This window comes from Anser cygnoides, chromosome 14 (genome assembly GCF_040182565.1).
Source record: "Anser cygnoides isolate HZ-2024a breed goose chromosome 14, Taihu_goose_T2T_genome, whole genome shotgun sequence".
NCBI lineage: Eukaryota > Metazoa > Chordata > Aves > Anseriformes > Anatidae > Anser > Anser cygnoides.
This window is the reverse complement of record NC_089886.1, coordinates 2,348,493-2,365,891: the sequence shown is the minus strand read 5'-3', so window position 1 is coordinate 2,365,891 and position 17,399 is coordinate 2,348,493. Positions and strand designations below refer to the sequence as shown.

The 17,399-nt window shown below is 44.9% G+C and overlaps 1 protein-coding gene across 8 annotated transcripts in view; it reads right to left on the bottom strand.

Moving 5' to 3' along the window:
* Positions 1 to 12,602: 12,602 nt before the first annotated feature.
* The window catches only part of RAPGEF6 (Rap guanine nucleotide exchange factor 6), a 120,654-nt gene continuing 115,857 nt past the window's right edge, over positions 12,603 to 17,399 (bottom strand). For 6 of the 8 annotated variants that reach the window (XM_066977030.1, XM_066977029.1, XM_066977031.1 and 3 more), the window contains 2 exons: positions 14,682 to 14,993; positions 12,603 to 13,075 (listed from right to left, as the gene is read on the bottom strand). In XM_066977030.1, coding sequence (XP_066833131.1) covers positions 13,050 to 13,075; positions 14,682 to 14,993 — 338 coding nt within the window. In that variant the 3' untranslated portion in view covers positions 12,603 to 13,049. The remainder of the gene's footprint in view (positions 13,076 to 14,681; positions 14,994 to 17,399) is intronic. The other 2 variants (XM_066977033.1, XM_066977035.1) reach the window with 1 other exon arrangement.

Sequence of the window (17,399 nt, the reverse complement as noted above, 5' to 3'; positions counted from 1 at the left end):
CTACCTTGCCCAAAGTCTAAATTCCTTCATGTTAAGGGCTCGCAGGGCTGTGCTGGGGATGCTCTCACCAGGGCGCACCCGAAACGTGCCCCATGCCCCATGTCTCCACAGCGTGCAGTTCCCTTCCTTCCCATTAGCAGGGCTTTAAAATATCCCAGGGCTCTTCTTTGCAACATTTACAAAGCGCCCGTTGAAGTGCCATTCGTGTTGAAAAGCTGCCTCTCTCCATCAAGGCTTCCTGGACTAAACACAACGATGTAACAAACATTGGCCATTAATAATTGAGAAAAACTCCTTCCCTGCGTGTTATTTTTCATCAGAATGGTGTGTTATTAGTTTATAGATATATATTTTTTAGCTGAAGGCTTTTTTGGCAGCAATTTGGCCTTCACAATAATGGACTTTACTGTATGTAAAGCCTTGGAAAAATAATGTTTTTGAGAGAGACTCAATAGTGAGTCTGGTTTGGAGAGGGAATTTGCTGCACAGTGCAATAGAAGCACAGTGCCATCTTTTGGGCTTACTGGCCGTGCCACAGCGTGGCTGGCTGTTGAGACATGTGAAACTGCTTGCCTGCTCAACAGATAGATACAGGGTTGGCCTTTGCTATCTCAGAAAGTTTTATTTTTCCTAAAATCACAATAATTTGTGGATTCAGTAAACTGCAAAGGAAAGATCATTTATCCTGGAGGTCAGGGCTCTGCTCTTACCGTCCCTGCCATGCTCAGCTGCAACCACACATTCATCTTACACAACTACTACTTATACATGTATTTCTTTGGGTGCCTGAAAAATATCGCAACAAAGAATATCAACAAAGAATATCCCTAGGATCTCACCTAGCTGAGACTGCAGCTGTAAACCAAACAAACACCACGAGCATCTGAGCAGCATTTCCAGCTATTTTACCAGTGTTTCAGCACAAAAGTTTTGCACAGAAGCATGTGAATTTAAAATTAATATCCTCTTTTAATTTTTAAGAAATGCTTCCATTCTGTTGCCAGTTGTCTCACAGGGTACACCAGAAAAAAAAAATGAGAATAGGTCACCTAGAAATAAAAAACAAATTTTGTTTATTTTTTAAAGTATGCGGGGGGACTTGCAAGGATCCTCCATAAAAGCCATTTCCCTTCTTTTGAGAACAGGCTGCCTTTACCAAATTTACCAAAATTTCTTTATAAGAAATTGCACCTGCTGATTGTTTTGGGCTGCTCCTGATCCATGGTTTAGAGCCCCCGCTCCCACTGACCACGGCCCCACACCGCTGCTCCTGCAGGCACCCAGCCGGGGGTGCCGCCTGCTCGGGGGGGGCAGCAGCCGAGCCTCCAGCCACGCGCTGCCCCCTCCCAAAAAATGGAGGAGGCAAAATCCCTGACTCTCAGGCCTGGCTTGACAAATTGCCAGGGTTAATTCCAGTGCAGGGCTCTGAAAATCAGGGAAGAGAACCTGAGCCTCAGCTCTGCATTGAATTGCTGACTGATTAAGGGTAATAGGAGCTCAATAATCAACAGCATGAAGAGGTGAAACTCCCAAAGAGCAGCACAGGATCAAGATATTACGCTTTCATTGCATAAGAGTGACTGTAGCTTTTAACCAATATTTCTGCATATATGTCACCTTTTCCTTTCTGGTCGCACAAATGGAAATGTTCAAATACTTTCCTTTTTATGCTATAAATCTGACTTATTCGAAGAATTTGGTAAATGTTTATCTCACTGAGAAAAGGACACACCTCAGAGCACTTTCTCCAGACCAATGAACATTATTCTACAGCACTGCAGTTCACGATGTTATTTTTGTTTACTAGGGTCATAGAGAAAAAAAAATAATCCAGTTTTGTTCAAAAGATTAGGAGTTATTTGACACAGAAAAAATCGTAGGTGAGCCAGCATCCAGACATGTCCTGCAATTAAGATCTTGAGTTATTGACTTCACATTGACATCAGGAAGTCTATTAAATGCTGCTGTGGGCAATATGTATTTGACATTGTACAGGTGCACAGCACATTGGCAAAGCATCCCAACGAACGAAAAAGCCCTACAGAGCTACAAAAATCCCCTCCAGCTACAAGAGCAGGACAAAGCCACATCTCGATCTGTCAGCACAGGCTGCTAACAGTGGTGATGAAGAGTCATCACCAAAGGAAAATCTCTGTCCAAAGGCAGATGAAATCTATTAAAAAGCCACAAGAGCACCCCAAATAAATATGTATTGTATCGTGCATAGATATAGCTTAAAGCCAAAACAAGGGAAGAAGTCAACAGACATTTACCAGTGTCGTTTCAACCGCTGAGCTTTGTAGAGCTGCGTTTAGCAGTTCCTGTCCCATGGAGGAAAAATCATGGTCCTTCACAATTTAACTATCTGAATCTTCCCTCTTTACAGAGGTTTTTATTATGCTGCTTCTTTAGGCACCAGGGTTAGTTTGGTAGAGAGTTTTCTTTTTCCTTTTACACAGATAAGCTCATATGGGAAGTTTCCTCTGACCTTGGAGACATTACGACTAGCTTAGCAATCATCTAGGATTTTATTCAAGCTTTAAAAGCGAGCAAGAATGTTTGCACAGACATCACGGGTATATAGAGCCAGCTTCTGAAATGTTTGTCCTATAAAGACTCTAATGACATTGTGCCGGTTTTACTACTGCTGCAACACTAAACCGTATCACAACTGATACCAGACTTCTGTGTCTGTAATGAGTGGCATCTGCCAGCAATACCCAGCGCCTGATTATCTTGCTTAACCTTCACTTCCTAGCAATTAGAAAAAGCAATATTAAAATTCCTCCCTAGGCATTTGCTTCCCAGAGACAACAATGTGAAGCTTCAGAAACGCTGGTAGCTTTTAAAAGAACAGAAACCAGAAAAAAAATAAAATGCAAAAAGAGAGAGGAAAAACAAGCTACATCAATAATTTAACCATTTCAAATATTCCACTGTTTATTTGTTCTTTGGATAGAACATGTCCAAGATCTTAAGTAGCCTTTAGAAGTGGCAGCTTTCAGCAACAAGCTCCCTTGAATTAAATGCAGCAGCTGGAATAGAATGGTAAACAACTCCCCCGTAAGCTCTACACAAACTTCATGCCACAGGATCTTTCTGTTTGACTCTCTGCTCATTTGAATTTCATAAACATGAGAGTGGGAGGTGTGTCTTCTGGGGGATGAAAAGAAAACCAGATAGGGATCAAATATTGCTCTGATGCACAGCAAACATCAGCCGACGTGGAAAAGGAGCTTAGTGCGGATCCTGTCCATACGGCAAGCAAATTCCCTGCAGCTCACAGAAGATGTTGCAATGTAAAAGGATTGCAAGGGCTTAATTCTCTAAGAATAGAAAAGAAACCCTTAATAGATGCCAAGGTCCTCCGCCACATTCCAATCCCATATGTACAGCTTTCCCCCATGCGACCACTGGCATCAGCAGCAGGGAACGAGCAGTGGGGTCACTCAGCCCAGCCCCGGTTCCTTGCAGCCTCTTGGTGCCACATGTCCAAGTGGCTTCAGGAACCGTAATTCCCATCCTCAGGCGTGACTGGTCTTGCAGACCACAGGTGCTAAAGCGCCTTAGGATGCAGATAAGCGGTGATGGGGATGCAGAAACTGCCGTCCTCCCACTGAAATCAAAGATAGGCAGAGGCCAGGGCCAAGTGCTTTTTGGAAACGTCCCAGAAGTACTGGCACCTCGATTTGGGAGCCTACATTCACTCAAGCACTATGGAGAAAGCTGAGTTATTTGTTGTGCTGGGAAATATCCCCCGGCATCTGAGCCCGGCTGACCGGCCATGTGAAGCGGTGCTCGGGTGCTGGAACACCAGGGCTGCCATCAGGGCCTGGGGTGGGAAGGCTGCTGGCAGCAGCAGAAGCCACCTCTCCCATGTCACCACAACATCCAGGCCTCCCAGCCCCGCTGGTGCAACACGGACACCATGAGGATAGAGGTGCAGGCACCCCTGCAAAGCATGTGGAGCCGAGACAACACAGCGAGTTCAGATGAGCAGCTTGAAATTTTGTTCGCATTTACTCCAAGTTTGGCCTCCCAGGAGGCTGACCAGTTTTAACACCAAAGCGGTGTCAGTTTGGGATTAGCGCTCCCGGTTCCAAAATCCTCACAAAACATAGCACATAACAAGCTGGGAAGGGCTCTCTCATTTTGCTGTGCCGTTCATTGCCATCATCCTCCCTGGCTGATGTCTGAAATTGAGACAACAAAATCAAATGGGAAGGAGGGGGATGGACACGACCTAAAACCATGAAGTGTGTCAAAGCGGATTTTATTTTGTCGCTGAAGTGCTTGATTTTTGTGAGAACCAGAACCAGGATTTAAGGACGGTTGAATGATGTTGAACGGCGCTAATTCCCCTTGACAACTTCGCTAAGCACGTTACGGGCTCACCAGAAACCGGTACAACTCGGCCGCCCCTCCCTCCCCCTGCTAAAGCTGAGCTCAATCAGGAAAATCTTGGCGTATTTAGTGCACCCTTGGCATATAAGGTATATTTGTACCTTATGCGCTGCTGCTTCACTTGAGACATATGTGGAGCAAGGCTCCACAGCCAGAAGAGGCTGCTTTTCTTCAAAAAGATGTTAGCTGACAAAAAAAAAAAAAAAAAAGGTGAATATTAGAATCCCCCCAATTTTGTTAAAAATCGCTTCGCATCTGTTGCAATCCTGCAGGAGAAAGGCATGCTGAGCCCACAAGGAAAGCCTCTGCACGAGGCCTTGCTGGAGGGGGACAGGATGGGGACAGGGACAGGGACAGGGCCATGGCGCAGCCGGGCCCCTCAGCGCTTCCCCTTGCCCATCAGTGGCCACGCACAGAAATCTTTGCCAGGCCACAGTGGGGAAGAAGCGGCTCCATTCACCCGCAGCACTTAACATCCACCCAGCGCCGACACGCTGCCAGAGCCCAGCGATCCACACCCCGGTGTTCCTTCGATCCTTTGCAATAAGCGGAACAACTGTGTCGGGCTTCACGCTATTTCCAAAGGCTGCCTGTCAGGGGATTATCGATCCGAGGGGTTCTGGCTGGCCACACATCGTTTGCTCGGTGACGAAATGTGATGTCCCTGCACAGGCCCAGAGGTGGCTCGGCAAGGCCCGGGGGAGCGGCAGGCCCCGTCACAGGGCAGGGGGACATGGGGAGCAGAGGCAGCCGCAGAACGAGCAGCAGGGCCGCGTTTAATCACTCCCCTTGGCTGACTTCTAATTGACCAGGTTTCTCTGCTTCTGAAGGCTGTACTGCCACAAAAGACCAGCTTTTTAGTTTTAGAATGTATAATTGGCTGACAGTTACTTTCAGTACGTGCTTCAGTCACTGAGGGCTCTTGGAGCAGCAGAGGCCCCACGGCGACGTCGCTCTGTGGCGGTGATGAAGCCGCTGCCTCCTCCTGCCCCCCGGGCAGTGGCACTGCAACAGCCCCGTGCAGCAAAAGGGCAGCAGAAAGCCAAGAAATTTCTTACTTTCTGTCACTGTTATTATTTTTAAAAGCATTGCTTTGCTAATGGTACAGAAGGTGCTCCAGCACCAGCAGGTTTCCCATTACTGGCCAGCAGTATTGAATCAAGCTCGGGCACAAGCGCGCGATGAAATGGCTGAGCAAACCCAACAGAGAGAGGATAAAACAATGCCTCCACTCCGCACCCTACTTCTGCATGTCCTTGCTTACTTGTTTGCTCTTTCTGATGTCAAACGTATTGTTGGAGAAACATACGGCCTTGTTTAGAAGTCACATCTCCAATTACATTTAATTACCACTGCTGTAAAATCGAGGGTGACTTCTATTAAATCTAATTACTTCCCTCTGCAGATGGCAAAGGCAAATGGCCGAGGTGCCTTGCAAGCAGCACAGCTGCTTGGCAAGGTGCTGAGCAATGCCAGGGGAAGGAGCAAGCGGGGAGAGCCCTTGCAGGGAGCACTCCCCATGGAGGGCTTCTGGCACCCCCCATGCCTGGGGGTCCTGCAGCACATCCAGGCACTCGTGCACAGCCAGCACCCCCAGGGGGAGGGCATTATCTTCTCCCCAAATCTCCCCTCTGCACAAGACCTTCCTCTCCGGTAGCTTTTTATTAGTACAGAAAATAAAAAGAGAGAGAGCAATGAAGGGAGGTGCAGGTTTCCAGCCTGCTCCCCTATAGCTGGGCACCAAAGAGGCTAACAGATAAGTTCATACAGGAAAACCCAGGACATTCACAACTAAATTCATCCCCGCAGTCACGCTTTCAGACAGCACGTGACAGCTTTATGTTGTACCAGCCCGTGTCCTCAGCCTGCAAATCCTTCAGACAAGGAAGGGCTGGCTGTTTATCCGCCCTGACATCAGTGCTGTGCCCATCCCAAAACACAAGGCACCGAGATGAAGTGTGCTCACAGTCCCGAGCCAGCAGGTCACGGAGTCTCCCAAACCATTTTTTCCCTGTTTCACAGGCTTTCCCCACAACCATTAGCTGCAATTCCCAGAGGACAGGGACAACACTGGCGCCTGCCTTGGACAAATGACTTTTGTTGGGTATGGGCATCGTCCCTGCCGCAAGGCAGATGTTGGCTGCTCCTAAAATCTCACGCACCTACCATCCCCAGGACAGTTGCCCTGTGGCTTTGTTTAACACGGGTCGTGTTTACTAATAGATGAGTTTGAATTTATAATAAACTTGATGGTGCCTAACTGATAGGTCTAAAAAAAAGCCAATTATCTGACACTGTCAGCTATGATCCTAAAACAGATGTTTGAGTATATAAAATTACGTTGTGAGGTTTGAAATTGCACATACAATTACAACCTTCATTTTTATGGCTGCTCATAAGTGTTAAATGCAACTAGATCTACAGTTGAAATTCAGTTATTACCATTTTTCTTCATCTCTCCCAAGCCAAGATCGACTTACAGAATTGGCATACTGGTAATTACTCTCCTCCTCTGATGAATACAGAGGAACGACCGGAGATGTGGGACCTGCTTAACATTCGTCTCTTGCAAACAACTTGTTTCCTCCTGCACCACCAACAGTGTCAGCTCAGCTACAACAACCAAAAAAAAAAAAAAAAAGGAAAAAGAAACAGGATCATGTCATCGTGTACCTCCAGGAAAGTTAAAAATACCGTGAATTCTGGGACAAACCACAAGAGCTGATGTCATGACATCGTGGGCTCTAACTGCTCCTCCTGAATCGAGGTCGGCTGAAATATTTTTTCCCCAGCCTCAAAATCATGGGAATTAGAAGCTGAGGAAGAGTGTGGGGCAGAGACTTGTTGTAGCACTCCTTGTGCTCAGACACTGCCGCTCTGGCACATTTCGCTCCCTTAATAAATGGTAAAGAGCTGAAAACCTCTGACCAAGACTGGCCCGGCCTACCCCAGCCATGTTCCCTTCATTATTGGAATTTCCTCCTTTATGCAAACAGAAAACAGTTTGCGTGGAGGCAGCATCTGCTAAATGAGCAGTCGTTTGTGCTATGAGCGGGGATTAATCTCTTTTCATATCGACTTTGGAGGGACAATTCTTGGCTTTTCCTTAAGCACATGATACATGACATTATTGCAAAGTAACAAGCAGCTACTAATTCTTCCCAGTAAAATTGGACTGATCCTTGCGCTCCAGCAGAAAACTAGAAAATACATTAGCTGAAGACACTGGGAATGCAACTCGAGTTTCACTCAGCAGCTGTTTGAGGCAGTGGCCGTTATTTCAGGTGATCTGGAGACCTGGAGCAGATGAAAGGCGAAGCTCCATCAAGGCAAGAAGCTACACGCCGCTCCAGCAGGTGCTTGGGATCGGGCAGCTCTAATACAAAGGTCTGGAAAGGGAACAGTGAGGACGGGGTGAGAGACGCAGCGCAGCACGTGCTGTGCGTTGGGCTTGGAAGGAGGCAGGAGAGGGATCAGGCCCCAGGTCGGGATCCCATTTGCTGCCCCACCTCTGCTTCTGCAGCCGTACCTGGTCAAAGCGATTCTAGACAAACTGGCAACAAGACCGCGGCTTGCTTTTTTCTTTCAGAGCTACTAAAAGAAAGAAGAAAAATGCGAAATCAAAATAACTCATTAAACAAGAGCGCTCACTAATGAAACTGCTGCTTCTTAATTTGATTTTACAAAATGAATTGCTCATTCACCGTGGCCGTAATGGCATTAGGCTTTCCAATAAAACCTGAGTGCTACCTGCTGCCTTTGCAGATTTCCCTAAGAGCTTGCTCATGTTCCTGCTGCACCGCCCTGCGGGAAGAGAGCTTCGAGCCAGGCTGCGCCCACGGCTGGAGGACAGAGGGAATAGGATGGGATGGGAGTTACAGGAGGACAGAGCGATGGGATGGGATGGGCATTACAGGAGCACAGTGGGATGGGATGGGATGGGAGTTACAGGGTGAAGGCTCATGGGGCAAGTGGGGAGGAAACCCAGCCCCTGCAGAGGGAGCTGGGCTGGGCACCCCCAGCAGCTCGGGGAGGGAGGAAAAAAAAAAAAGAAAAAAAAAGTATTTTCATCTCTGTGCTTCCAACCCCCCTTCACTGCCCACACCATTTTATTCTACTCATTAAACTGTTTGCAAGGTGAGCTCTGCAGCCCCATGGGGGTTCTGCAGCAGGCTTTGTGCTGCACCTAGCATTTGGGGCTTGATGGGGCAGCAGCAGCTCCTCTGGGGAAAAGGGGGGGACGTAAGGCCTGGCCCTGTGAGCAGAACCTCTCACCCCAGTGTCCCCAAAATGTCCCCACTGTGGCATCCCACCTGTGCTCCCATGGGACAGGAGGGGACGCTGGCACTGCAGGGTGCACCCCCACGTACACGGGGTGCGCTTCCAGCCACTGCCCCCATGTACAATTTGAGAGGGGGGAGGCAGAGCCAAAACCTGGGGGCCAGCACTCCCTGGAGGACAAAATCCCGTGGTGGCTGCTCCTCGGCGAGCCTGGGGGCAAGCGATGCTCCCCAGGTGCTCCACGGCTCCGCATCGCCAGCTGCCAAAAAAGACCTGCTGGAAACTATTAATGTATGTAGATTGTTTATTGATTCCAACATATTAATAGATTGGATAATAAACAGTACTTTTAAACATTCTCTTAACCAAAAATATAACAAATATTTACAATCACTCAGTAAAAATACAAAAAGCATACAGAGGCACTGTCTTTCTAAAAGACATAAGTGTAAGAGGTATCAAAAAATAGGAGACAAACATTGCTTGTTACAGAATACTTTACAATCACTGACTTGTGCAGTACAATTGCTATTGGAATATCATTACATCTGTGCAGTTTTGCCAATATGCTCACATATTTAGAATTTAATTAATACCAAGCTAAACTGCATTCCAGGTATATCAAAAATAAAGATAAAACAATAAAAAGCACAACATAAGCAAAGGCGGGATTGGGAATTCAAGGTAGATTGCCCTCTATACAAGCATCCTAAAATATAATGTGTAAAGCTTTTCTAAAGAGAGAGTATCCCTTTTTTCTTCTGTTTTTGCACAGGCAGTGGGAAGCTTATTCTTTAAAAAAAAAAATCTGATGTTTTTATAAAAACTTAAATGCCAGTTTCACGTTTCCACTGTTACCTGCAATCAAGTGACTTGGGAGATGAGAGGCTCAGCCCTCGGGGCAAGGGACCCCCTTGGGGACACCCCGGGCAGTGGGGATCCACCGGGGCCTCACATCCCACCGCCTCCCAGCGCGGCACTGCTCACCTCTGGGCTGCAAATCCCGTGGCCACCGACGAGCCAGACGAGCTGGGAAGCAGCACGCAGCCAGCCCTGAGCCCATCCTGTCCCAAATGTGCAAGCTGCAGAGATGTGCACTGCAAATAAATACCTGCGCATCTCCATCTCACGCTTTGTATCTGTGGGGGACGTCAGCAGCACTCAGGGGCTCAGTTATCTTCATTTCCCCTTTCTGCAACTGGAGAGGCCAATTAAAGTTTTCAAAATTGCTTTGCTCTTTTCGTGATTTGCTTGGAAGATTAAGATTTATACAGCACAATGAAATACTGTATGTTTAAATCACAAATGGCCGAAGTAAGTCTTTCACCCACAAGCCACAAGCAAACAAACAGTAGAAAAGCAAGCAAACGGAGGTCTGGGAGTGGAAGAACGTGACAGTCGGCATTTCAGCTGATCATCAGAAGTCAGAGCAGGGATTAAAGGAAGCTGGCAGAGGCACTAAGCCAGGAGTCTGCGACCCAGAAGACATCACTTGAATAAAGCAGTGTACAACAGGTCCTGACCACGGTCTTACTTCCAATTTAGTTACCAAAAAAAAAAAAAAAAGGGATAATGTCTCTTCAAATCCATACCAGACACACTACATTTGGCTATCGGCCCCGATCAATGTGATCGGTTGATTTTAAAACAAACAAACAAAAAAAATCACAGCAAGGACAAGCAGAAGCAAGCCACACTGTGCAAGTCAGGAGAAGCAGAAGTAGGAGCTCATTTGTCAATAGTTTATGCATGACTTATTTACACTAGCTGTATTGGATATTAGGAAAATATGATTAGCAAGAATTTCGCTCACTTTAAGAACTTCTCAGTGTCCTGAAAAGTCCTGCAGAACAGACTGAGGCTGTTGATGTGCAAACACCAAGGTTCAAGGGGTGATTTATTCACCTGCTCTCGCTGGCTGCCGGAGGCGGCCCCAGCCCCACTCCCACCAAGGACCAGGAGCTCCCCGCAGCGTCGCAGAGAGCACTGCCAGGCTCTCCGGGGAAAGGGAAGCCGCTTGGACCACAGCCCTTTATCCCCTGAACTTTTGTTCAACAGGCTGAAATAAACGGCAGCTCAACATCCGAGGTCATGGAAACCGCATGAGTTAGTTCACCTGGCACACAACGCGTGATTTCGGATGAAACACGAAGCATATTGCGCACTCCACGGAGAAGTTAACAAGCAACTACAGCTTGCAGTGGGATTGCTAGGACTTGGATTTATATCCCACAAAATATCAATTTAACAGTTATATTATCAACGTTATATGTGCTGAAAATAATCACTCTGCCCTGCATTGCTTTGACACTTACATTAATTCTTACTCATTAAGGCCTGTGCAGGTTCATCATATTCATTAAGGCCTCGAAAAAGCAAAATGCATTTTATTATGATACGCCTCAACTAATTCTTAATATCGTTTTCCAACGACTTGCTCCTCAGATGCTTGTGCCAAAAGTTAACACAGCCAACCACTTAGCTGTGAGTTAGGCATCCCTTCCTCAGCGCTGCTGCTCCTGACCGACCGACGTCTCCAGAAGAACAAGCCACGGGGGGGCACCTCCAGCCCCGCGGCAATATTCCGTCTGGCACAGTTACGGGCGCAGACGCAGGCGTGGTCATGCACATTCACCTGGTAGTATCAGTCCCAAGTTGCTATGGGGAAAGCACATCAAAGGCTTTGGGTTGTTTTTGGTACTTGTGTCGTTTTCTGAAAATGTTGCATTCACCTTGCACCCCCCTGCACACACACAAAAAAAATCTTAAAGCTCTTCACAACTATGGATATAGAAATAATTTTTGAGGCACTGTAAAAATGACAAACATCTTCTTTCTAGCTTAGGCTGTAAACATCACAACAAAGATTTACAATTAAATGTTTAAATATATATTATTCACACATTCATGTCCAATTTAACACTAGAATGGGGCATCATGTGCTTGAAGAAAGAAAGAAAATGCAGGTATTTCCAGTTTTACCCCTGTGCACTCTGGTTGGCTGAGCAAAATCAAAGATGCAATTTACTCGACCATAGTCAAACTAGAGGACTGCGCGTTAATACTGGCGGTATGTAAGTCAAATTTCATCAACATCAGTGCCACCAAGATTTTTACCTAAGTTTTTAAACAATATGTTTTGAGATCATCTCTATACTCCAGATGAACACAACCCATCATAAAAGGCATTATACTCACATCTAAGCACTAAGTCATTTAAGGTTCAGTTTCAGAAATTTTAATGTGACTGGGGGGGGGGAGGAGGAGGATAACCTTTGCACCTAAATCCTCTGCAACTCTGGTAAAAGGCCAGAACACGTGGGATGATCTGAAAACCCACAACAAACAATTCAGTTTTGGATTACAGCAGCACACTTTGTATGCTGAACTCTGCAGGGCAAAACCTGGTTAAAGCTCTTTTGGAAAAGCTTCAAACTCACCTAATAGCTCACTGTGAGCTAAAGCTTCCACATTTCAAAAAGATTATTTAAATAAGGGAGGGGAATGCCAACTATTTCCTTAGTTGGCGGGCAGCTAAAAATTTCCTCCAAATACTTGAAGGGCTGAGGGGTTTTGTTGTGTTCGTTGCAGGCAGGACCAGCAGATGGCAGTGCTTCCATGGCTGACGCACACACTTTGCAAGGCTTTTAGCTATATTTACAATTCGTACATACCCCAAGCCATTCTAAAACCTACGTATTTCTGCACCTGATAATGTCCCGTTTGGTAGACCTCTAGTTTTGTGTTTATTTTGAGAGCTCAATGGTTTACACTTAACTAATTTACTATCACATTGATTTAATCTCCATATTAGCCAACCAGAGCACTCCCAACACGAAGGAAATTCCCATCAAAAAAATTTAAATTAATAAATTATTTTCAGATACTGCAGTAATGTCCTTCCATTTTGCTGACACTTTGATTTTTTTTTTTAAAGTTCATAAAATAACACTCTCCGATTTATATAATGGTCACGTAGAAAATAATGACAATGGAAAACTACCAAGGATTATATGGTATCATACAGAAGAATGCTTCCAATTTTCAAGTGGCCGTGACAACCAGTCCTCCCCAGCGCACGAAGCCTTGTCCATCTCAGGATACCAACGTCAGTACCCAGGTAGTCAGCACGCTCCTTGAAAATGGTTTGCTGTTTTCACAGGCAGAAATAGTTTTGTAGGCTGTGGTAGACTGAAGGAAGGTAGAGATCTATGACCCGACCAGTTTGATCTTGTCCGTGACAGAGGCAAACACAATGACTGAGGTTAGCAGCAGCAAGGCGTTAGCGTTCGCTAACAGATTCACGTGGTCCTTCTTCCCACGTCCCTCGTGTTCTGAAGTGGTTTACATAGATAGCCCGATGGTTAGACTGCTGATACTTGTTCATCTTCTGCAAAACAAGAAGAAACAGCAAATTATTCCATCGGTCCCCTGCCTTGGATGCAGACAGAACAGAACAGTACCCATTATCTGACTGGAGCGGTTCTGTTAAGACTTCACTGCTTCACCGCGATGCTTTTGCTGTCTTAACAAGTGACCACAACACACTAAGTATCGCCATTTAACAAATCCTCAAGCAGTCTGAGGTATTAGTCATATAATAAATATGTATTACAAAACAGAAAATCCCATATGCTCCAAAAACTATTAGCATGCAACCCCCAATGTCCCCAAAGCTACTGACTTGGGAGAAAAGCCAGTACATTATTTCCCAACATGCAGTGATCACTGTAAAGGCTTTCCAAGTAAAATTAACCAGACACTTTAAAAACAGTAAGAGAAGCGCATCTGAAAGTGCATGGTTAAATTTAGTTTAGAAAAGGTTGGATTACAATGTTTGAAGCAATTACTTCCTCATTTTTACATCAAAAACGTTTAATATCACGACCGAATTGATGGTGGGCAATTTAAAAAGTTTTACCCTAAATATGAATTGCAGTAATAATATATATGTTAAACATTGTTTACATGCTATGAAGGGCCAAGATAGGACTATTTGGCATCAGAAATTGTTTTAATCTAGATTCCATGTTCATTTTGAGTCAGACAGGTTGAAAGAAATGACCGCAACATCCTAATAAAAAATTAGTTCATTAGAAAGGGTGCAGAGAGATCACATCAGTAAGTATTAAAAGTAAATCAGCAGATAAACAATTAGGTGGTACTTCCTCTCACTTCAAGTTGGTTTTGACAAGAGCAGTCTTAAAAATCTCTTGCATTTAGATCACAAGATATACGCTGTGCTTGGCAGCATCAGCTCTTGCTTCAAACAAGATCGGGGAGACTTCAACCAGAAGAGACACTGGCAGGCCAAGGTGGGCTATAGTCAGGGTTTATTAAATACACTTTTCAGAAAAAAAAATTTACTGCTATTTTCTTCAATGATTTTAAACTCATTCTCCAGAAATTGCTGTTGAGGATTAATGCAGCTAAGTGCCAGCATGTTAGAATACAAAGGTGAGACAAGTTGAGAATCGTACAGAGCACAATCAAATCTGAATTGCAAAGAATCGATTTGGGTCACCATCCCAGTGCCATCCTAAAGCAGTGGGACATCAATTATTTAACCTAGGCAGGTTGGAGCTTGCCTGCATGCAATTTATAGCCTGACAGTGTCCCTTAAAGTCATCACCACCACTAAAAGGAAGCACATTTTAAAGCAAAAAGAGCATCTACATGTTCTTAAGCATCTCATTTGGATTTGGGAGGTCTCATATATATCAATTAAGTGTTTGGTGTTTTGGTGTCAAGATGTTTTTTCTAAATGGAAGATTTTTTTTTAAATGTGTGTATATACACACAGATATATATATACCCACCGCATACATGCGTGCGTGTATATACACACATACAAACATATTTGTATATTCAGAGATCAATAAAGATTCAGTCTCAAAGAACAGCTAAGAGAAAGCCCAGAACATCATCGTGAGGTACACACAGACCAGATTTACACGGCGCTTCACTTAACATCTACCGAGCCAGGTTTCACCTACCATCCTCTTCACTATCTGCGTCAGTCATATCTGCTAGTTTAGGGTTGGACGGCTGCCGACTATGCCACTGAGGCATCTTCGATGAAATACAGGCCACCGCTTCGCTACTGAGAGATGCTGATGAAAGTCTAGAGAGGTCACTGGGCAGCATCTTTGACCTCTGCACTGCCACACTATAGTCGGGAGGTTTTAGGTGTGGGTGGTGGGGCGATCCTTCCTTTATGTCCGCTAAAGAAATCCCCATATATCCCGGAGGGGTGGGCGGAGGCTCCCTATACCTATCGTCCTTCTTAGGTGAGGTGACACAGTACACTGGCACGAGAAATAAGCAATGGAAATGTTAAAGGAGAAAACAAAGCAAACAAAACATTAAAAAATCATGAAATGTTACAATGGCAAAACAGAAACTGATAACAAAACGCAAATGCAGAAACACTAGTTATAACGACAGCAGCAGATATTTATGCTTTCATTTACGCTTTGTACTTATTTCGAGAGAAGTCAGAACAGAGCCAGGGAGCTCCTCAGGCAGGACGCCAGCGGAGCAGAGCAGGGCTGTAACCACCTCTGCACGCAGCCTGCAGTTACCGCGCTCCTCGTGCTCCCTGCTCCCGCGGCACCGCTCCTCCACAGGGTGCTGAAGAGCTTTAAGGTGTGAAGGGAGAGCCAGCCCGGCAATACTACAGTCTGCTCTAACCCTTTTACAGGCCGGGAAACTGAAACATATGAAATTAAGGCAACTAGCCCAAAGTTATTTTGCACAGCGTGCTAATAGCTGGCAGTGAGGACTGCAGGTTGACTTCGACCAAAAGCCAGGTCAGTGGCTTAAGAGAAATTCATTATAATAAAATATCAGTGTATTCACGGATGTGTAATAAGACATTAAGCTATCAAATCAGCTGTGCTATAGGAAAAAAAAACTAGTATCACGTGAAACTCCTCCTATGAGGCAAACTGTATATAGAGTCTGCATTCATTAGTTTGAATTTTGTAGTAGTAAATAATGGCTTATCATATACATACTTTAAATTATTTTAACCTATATCTTAATTTATGTTCTCTGTTTACAAGTGATGAATAACCAGGAATAGTCATGGAAACAAAAGCCTTTGGAAAGGCTCCGTTACACCTTTTGCAGTCAAACAGACTACCAACAATAGTATTTAACTGTAATGTCCAGCCCACATAATTCATCTTCCACCTTCCTTCCCCATTCACCGCTCGTTCAGCTCCCACTGGCTCTCAAACAAAAACTTAACTTAGTAAATTACCTCCCCTCCCACCCACCCCCAGTTCAGGGGCTCATATGCATGTTAAATTGGGCTTTTTCCATGTGCGTGTTGCAACAGGATAGTTTCAAAGGTAGGATAATTTAAAAATCTGTTACTTCAGTGCATTTGCATTCTTCTTATGGATACATTTAAATCAGCTCGCTTTCTTTACGGTTTCAATTATTTCATCAACTGTAATATTTTCTTATCTTACAACAAAGTGAAAGAATGAAAATAAAGCTGTACTTTGTGCTGGGGATATGTGAGATTTCTGGGTGTTAGTAACAGGAGTGAGTTGGTTTATACCTGATGGCTTTTACCTTCATGCTTGGATTATAGTAAAATAAACAAAACTGAATTCATGTAGTATGAGGTTTAACAAATACACGCGGGTAGAGGCAGAGATTTATACTACTGATTTACAGGAACCATTTTCAGGTAACTAGCACTGAACTGGGTCCCTATGAAATAAATGGGAGGTGAAGGAGGCTTTGCTCTCCCTGGAGGGATGGGGAGTGGCTGGCCCTCCTGGCAAGCCCCTCTTTGGCCTTGAAGTAGTACTGACGGGTGGGTATATTCTCCTTCAAAGGAGAAAGCTACATCTGTTTCCTAAGTTGGAATAATGTGCACTTTTGCAAAGCTCTATATGATAATATTTTACAAATGTTATCAAAAGAAAACATTCTAATAGCACTTAACGTCCACAGCACTACGTGTCCGTAGTTTCTGTCACCCACCCACAGCTCCTGGGGATTACAAAGCCCCTCCACACGGAGTTGCATTGCTGGCTGCAGGTCCTCTTCCTGCAAACTCCTTAATCCTCTCCTGTTCCCATTAAAATATTCCCTCCTTTAAAAAAAAAAATCTCGAGTCTTTCATCTTTAAACAAAACAGACTCTCAAACATTCTCCTGCTGCCTGTACGCTCCCAGAAATACAAAAAAATTTCCTTCTCCATGTGTGGTATCACCAGGTGAAACACTGGAGTGCAGAATGCAATCAGCTGAAGCTTAGATCATTACTTGGGAAATCTGTTACAACATTAGGAACTGCTAAGAAAAATCATTTAATAATTACAACTAAACTTAAGCGATTAGAACAATAATGTTACGGTCCATGTTCCTCATCTTTTAAGCAGAACCTACTAGAGATGCAAAACTAAGTATATCATGGACCCCCTTCAAAGCAGCTGATCACCTTCTCAGATAATTCACTTTATAAAGAAACATCACCATTCCATGCTTTCTTGCTGGTAAAGCAAAGGTTGCAGCGAGACACGCTGGGTGCTGCACAACGTAGAGGTGTGCACGCAGTCAGCACGCTGGCTGTTCTGCCAAGACCACATTCTGGCAGCAGTGTGTGGGCAGTGGCTTTCCAGCTCCGTTTCAAAGGTTTCAGGCAAGAACGTTATGTGCCAATTCTTTTGGGGGACTATCCAACACCAGCTC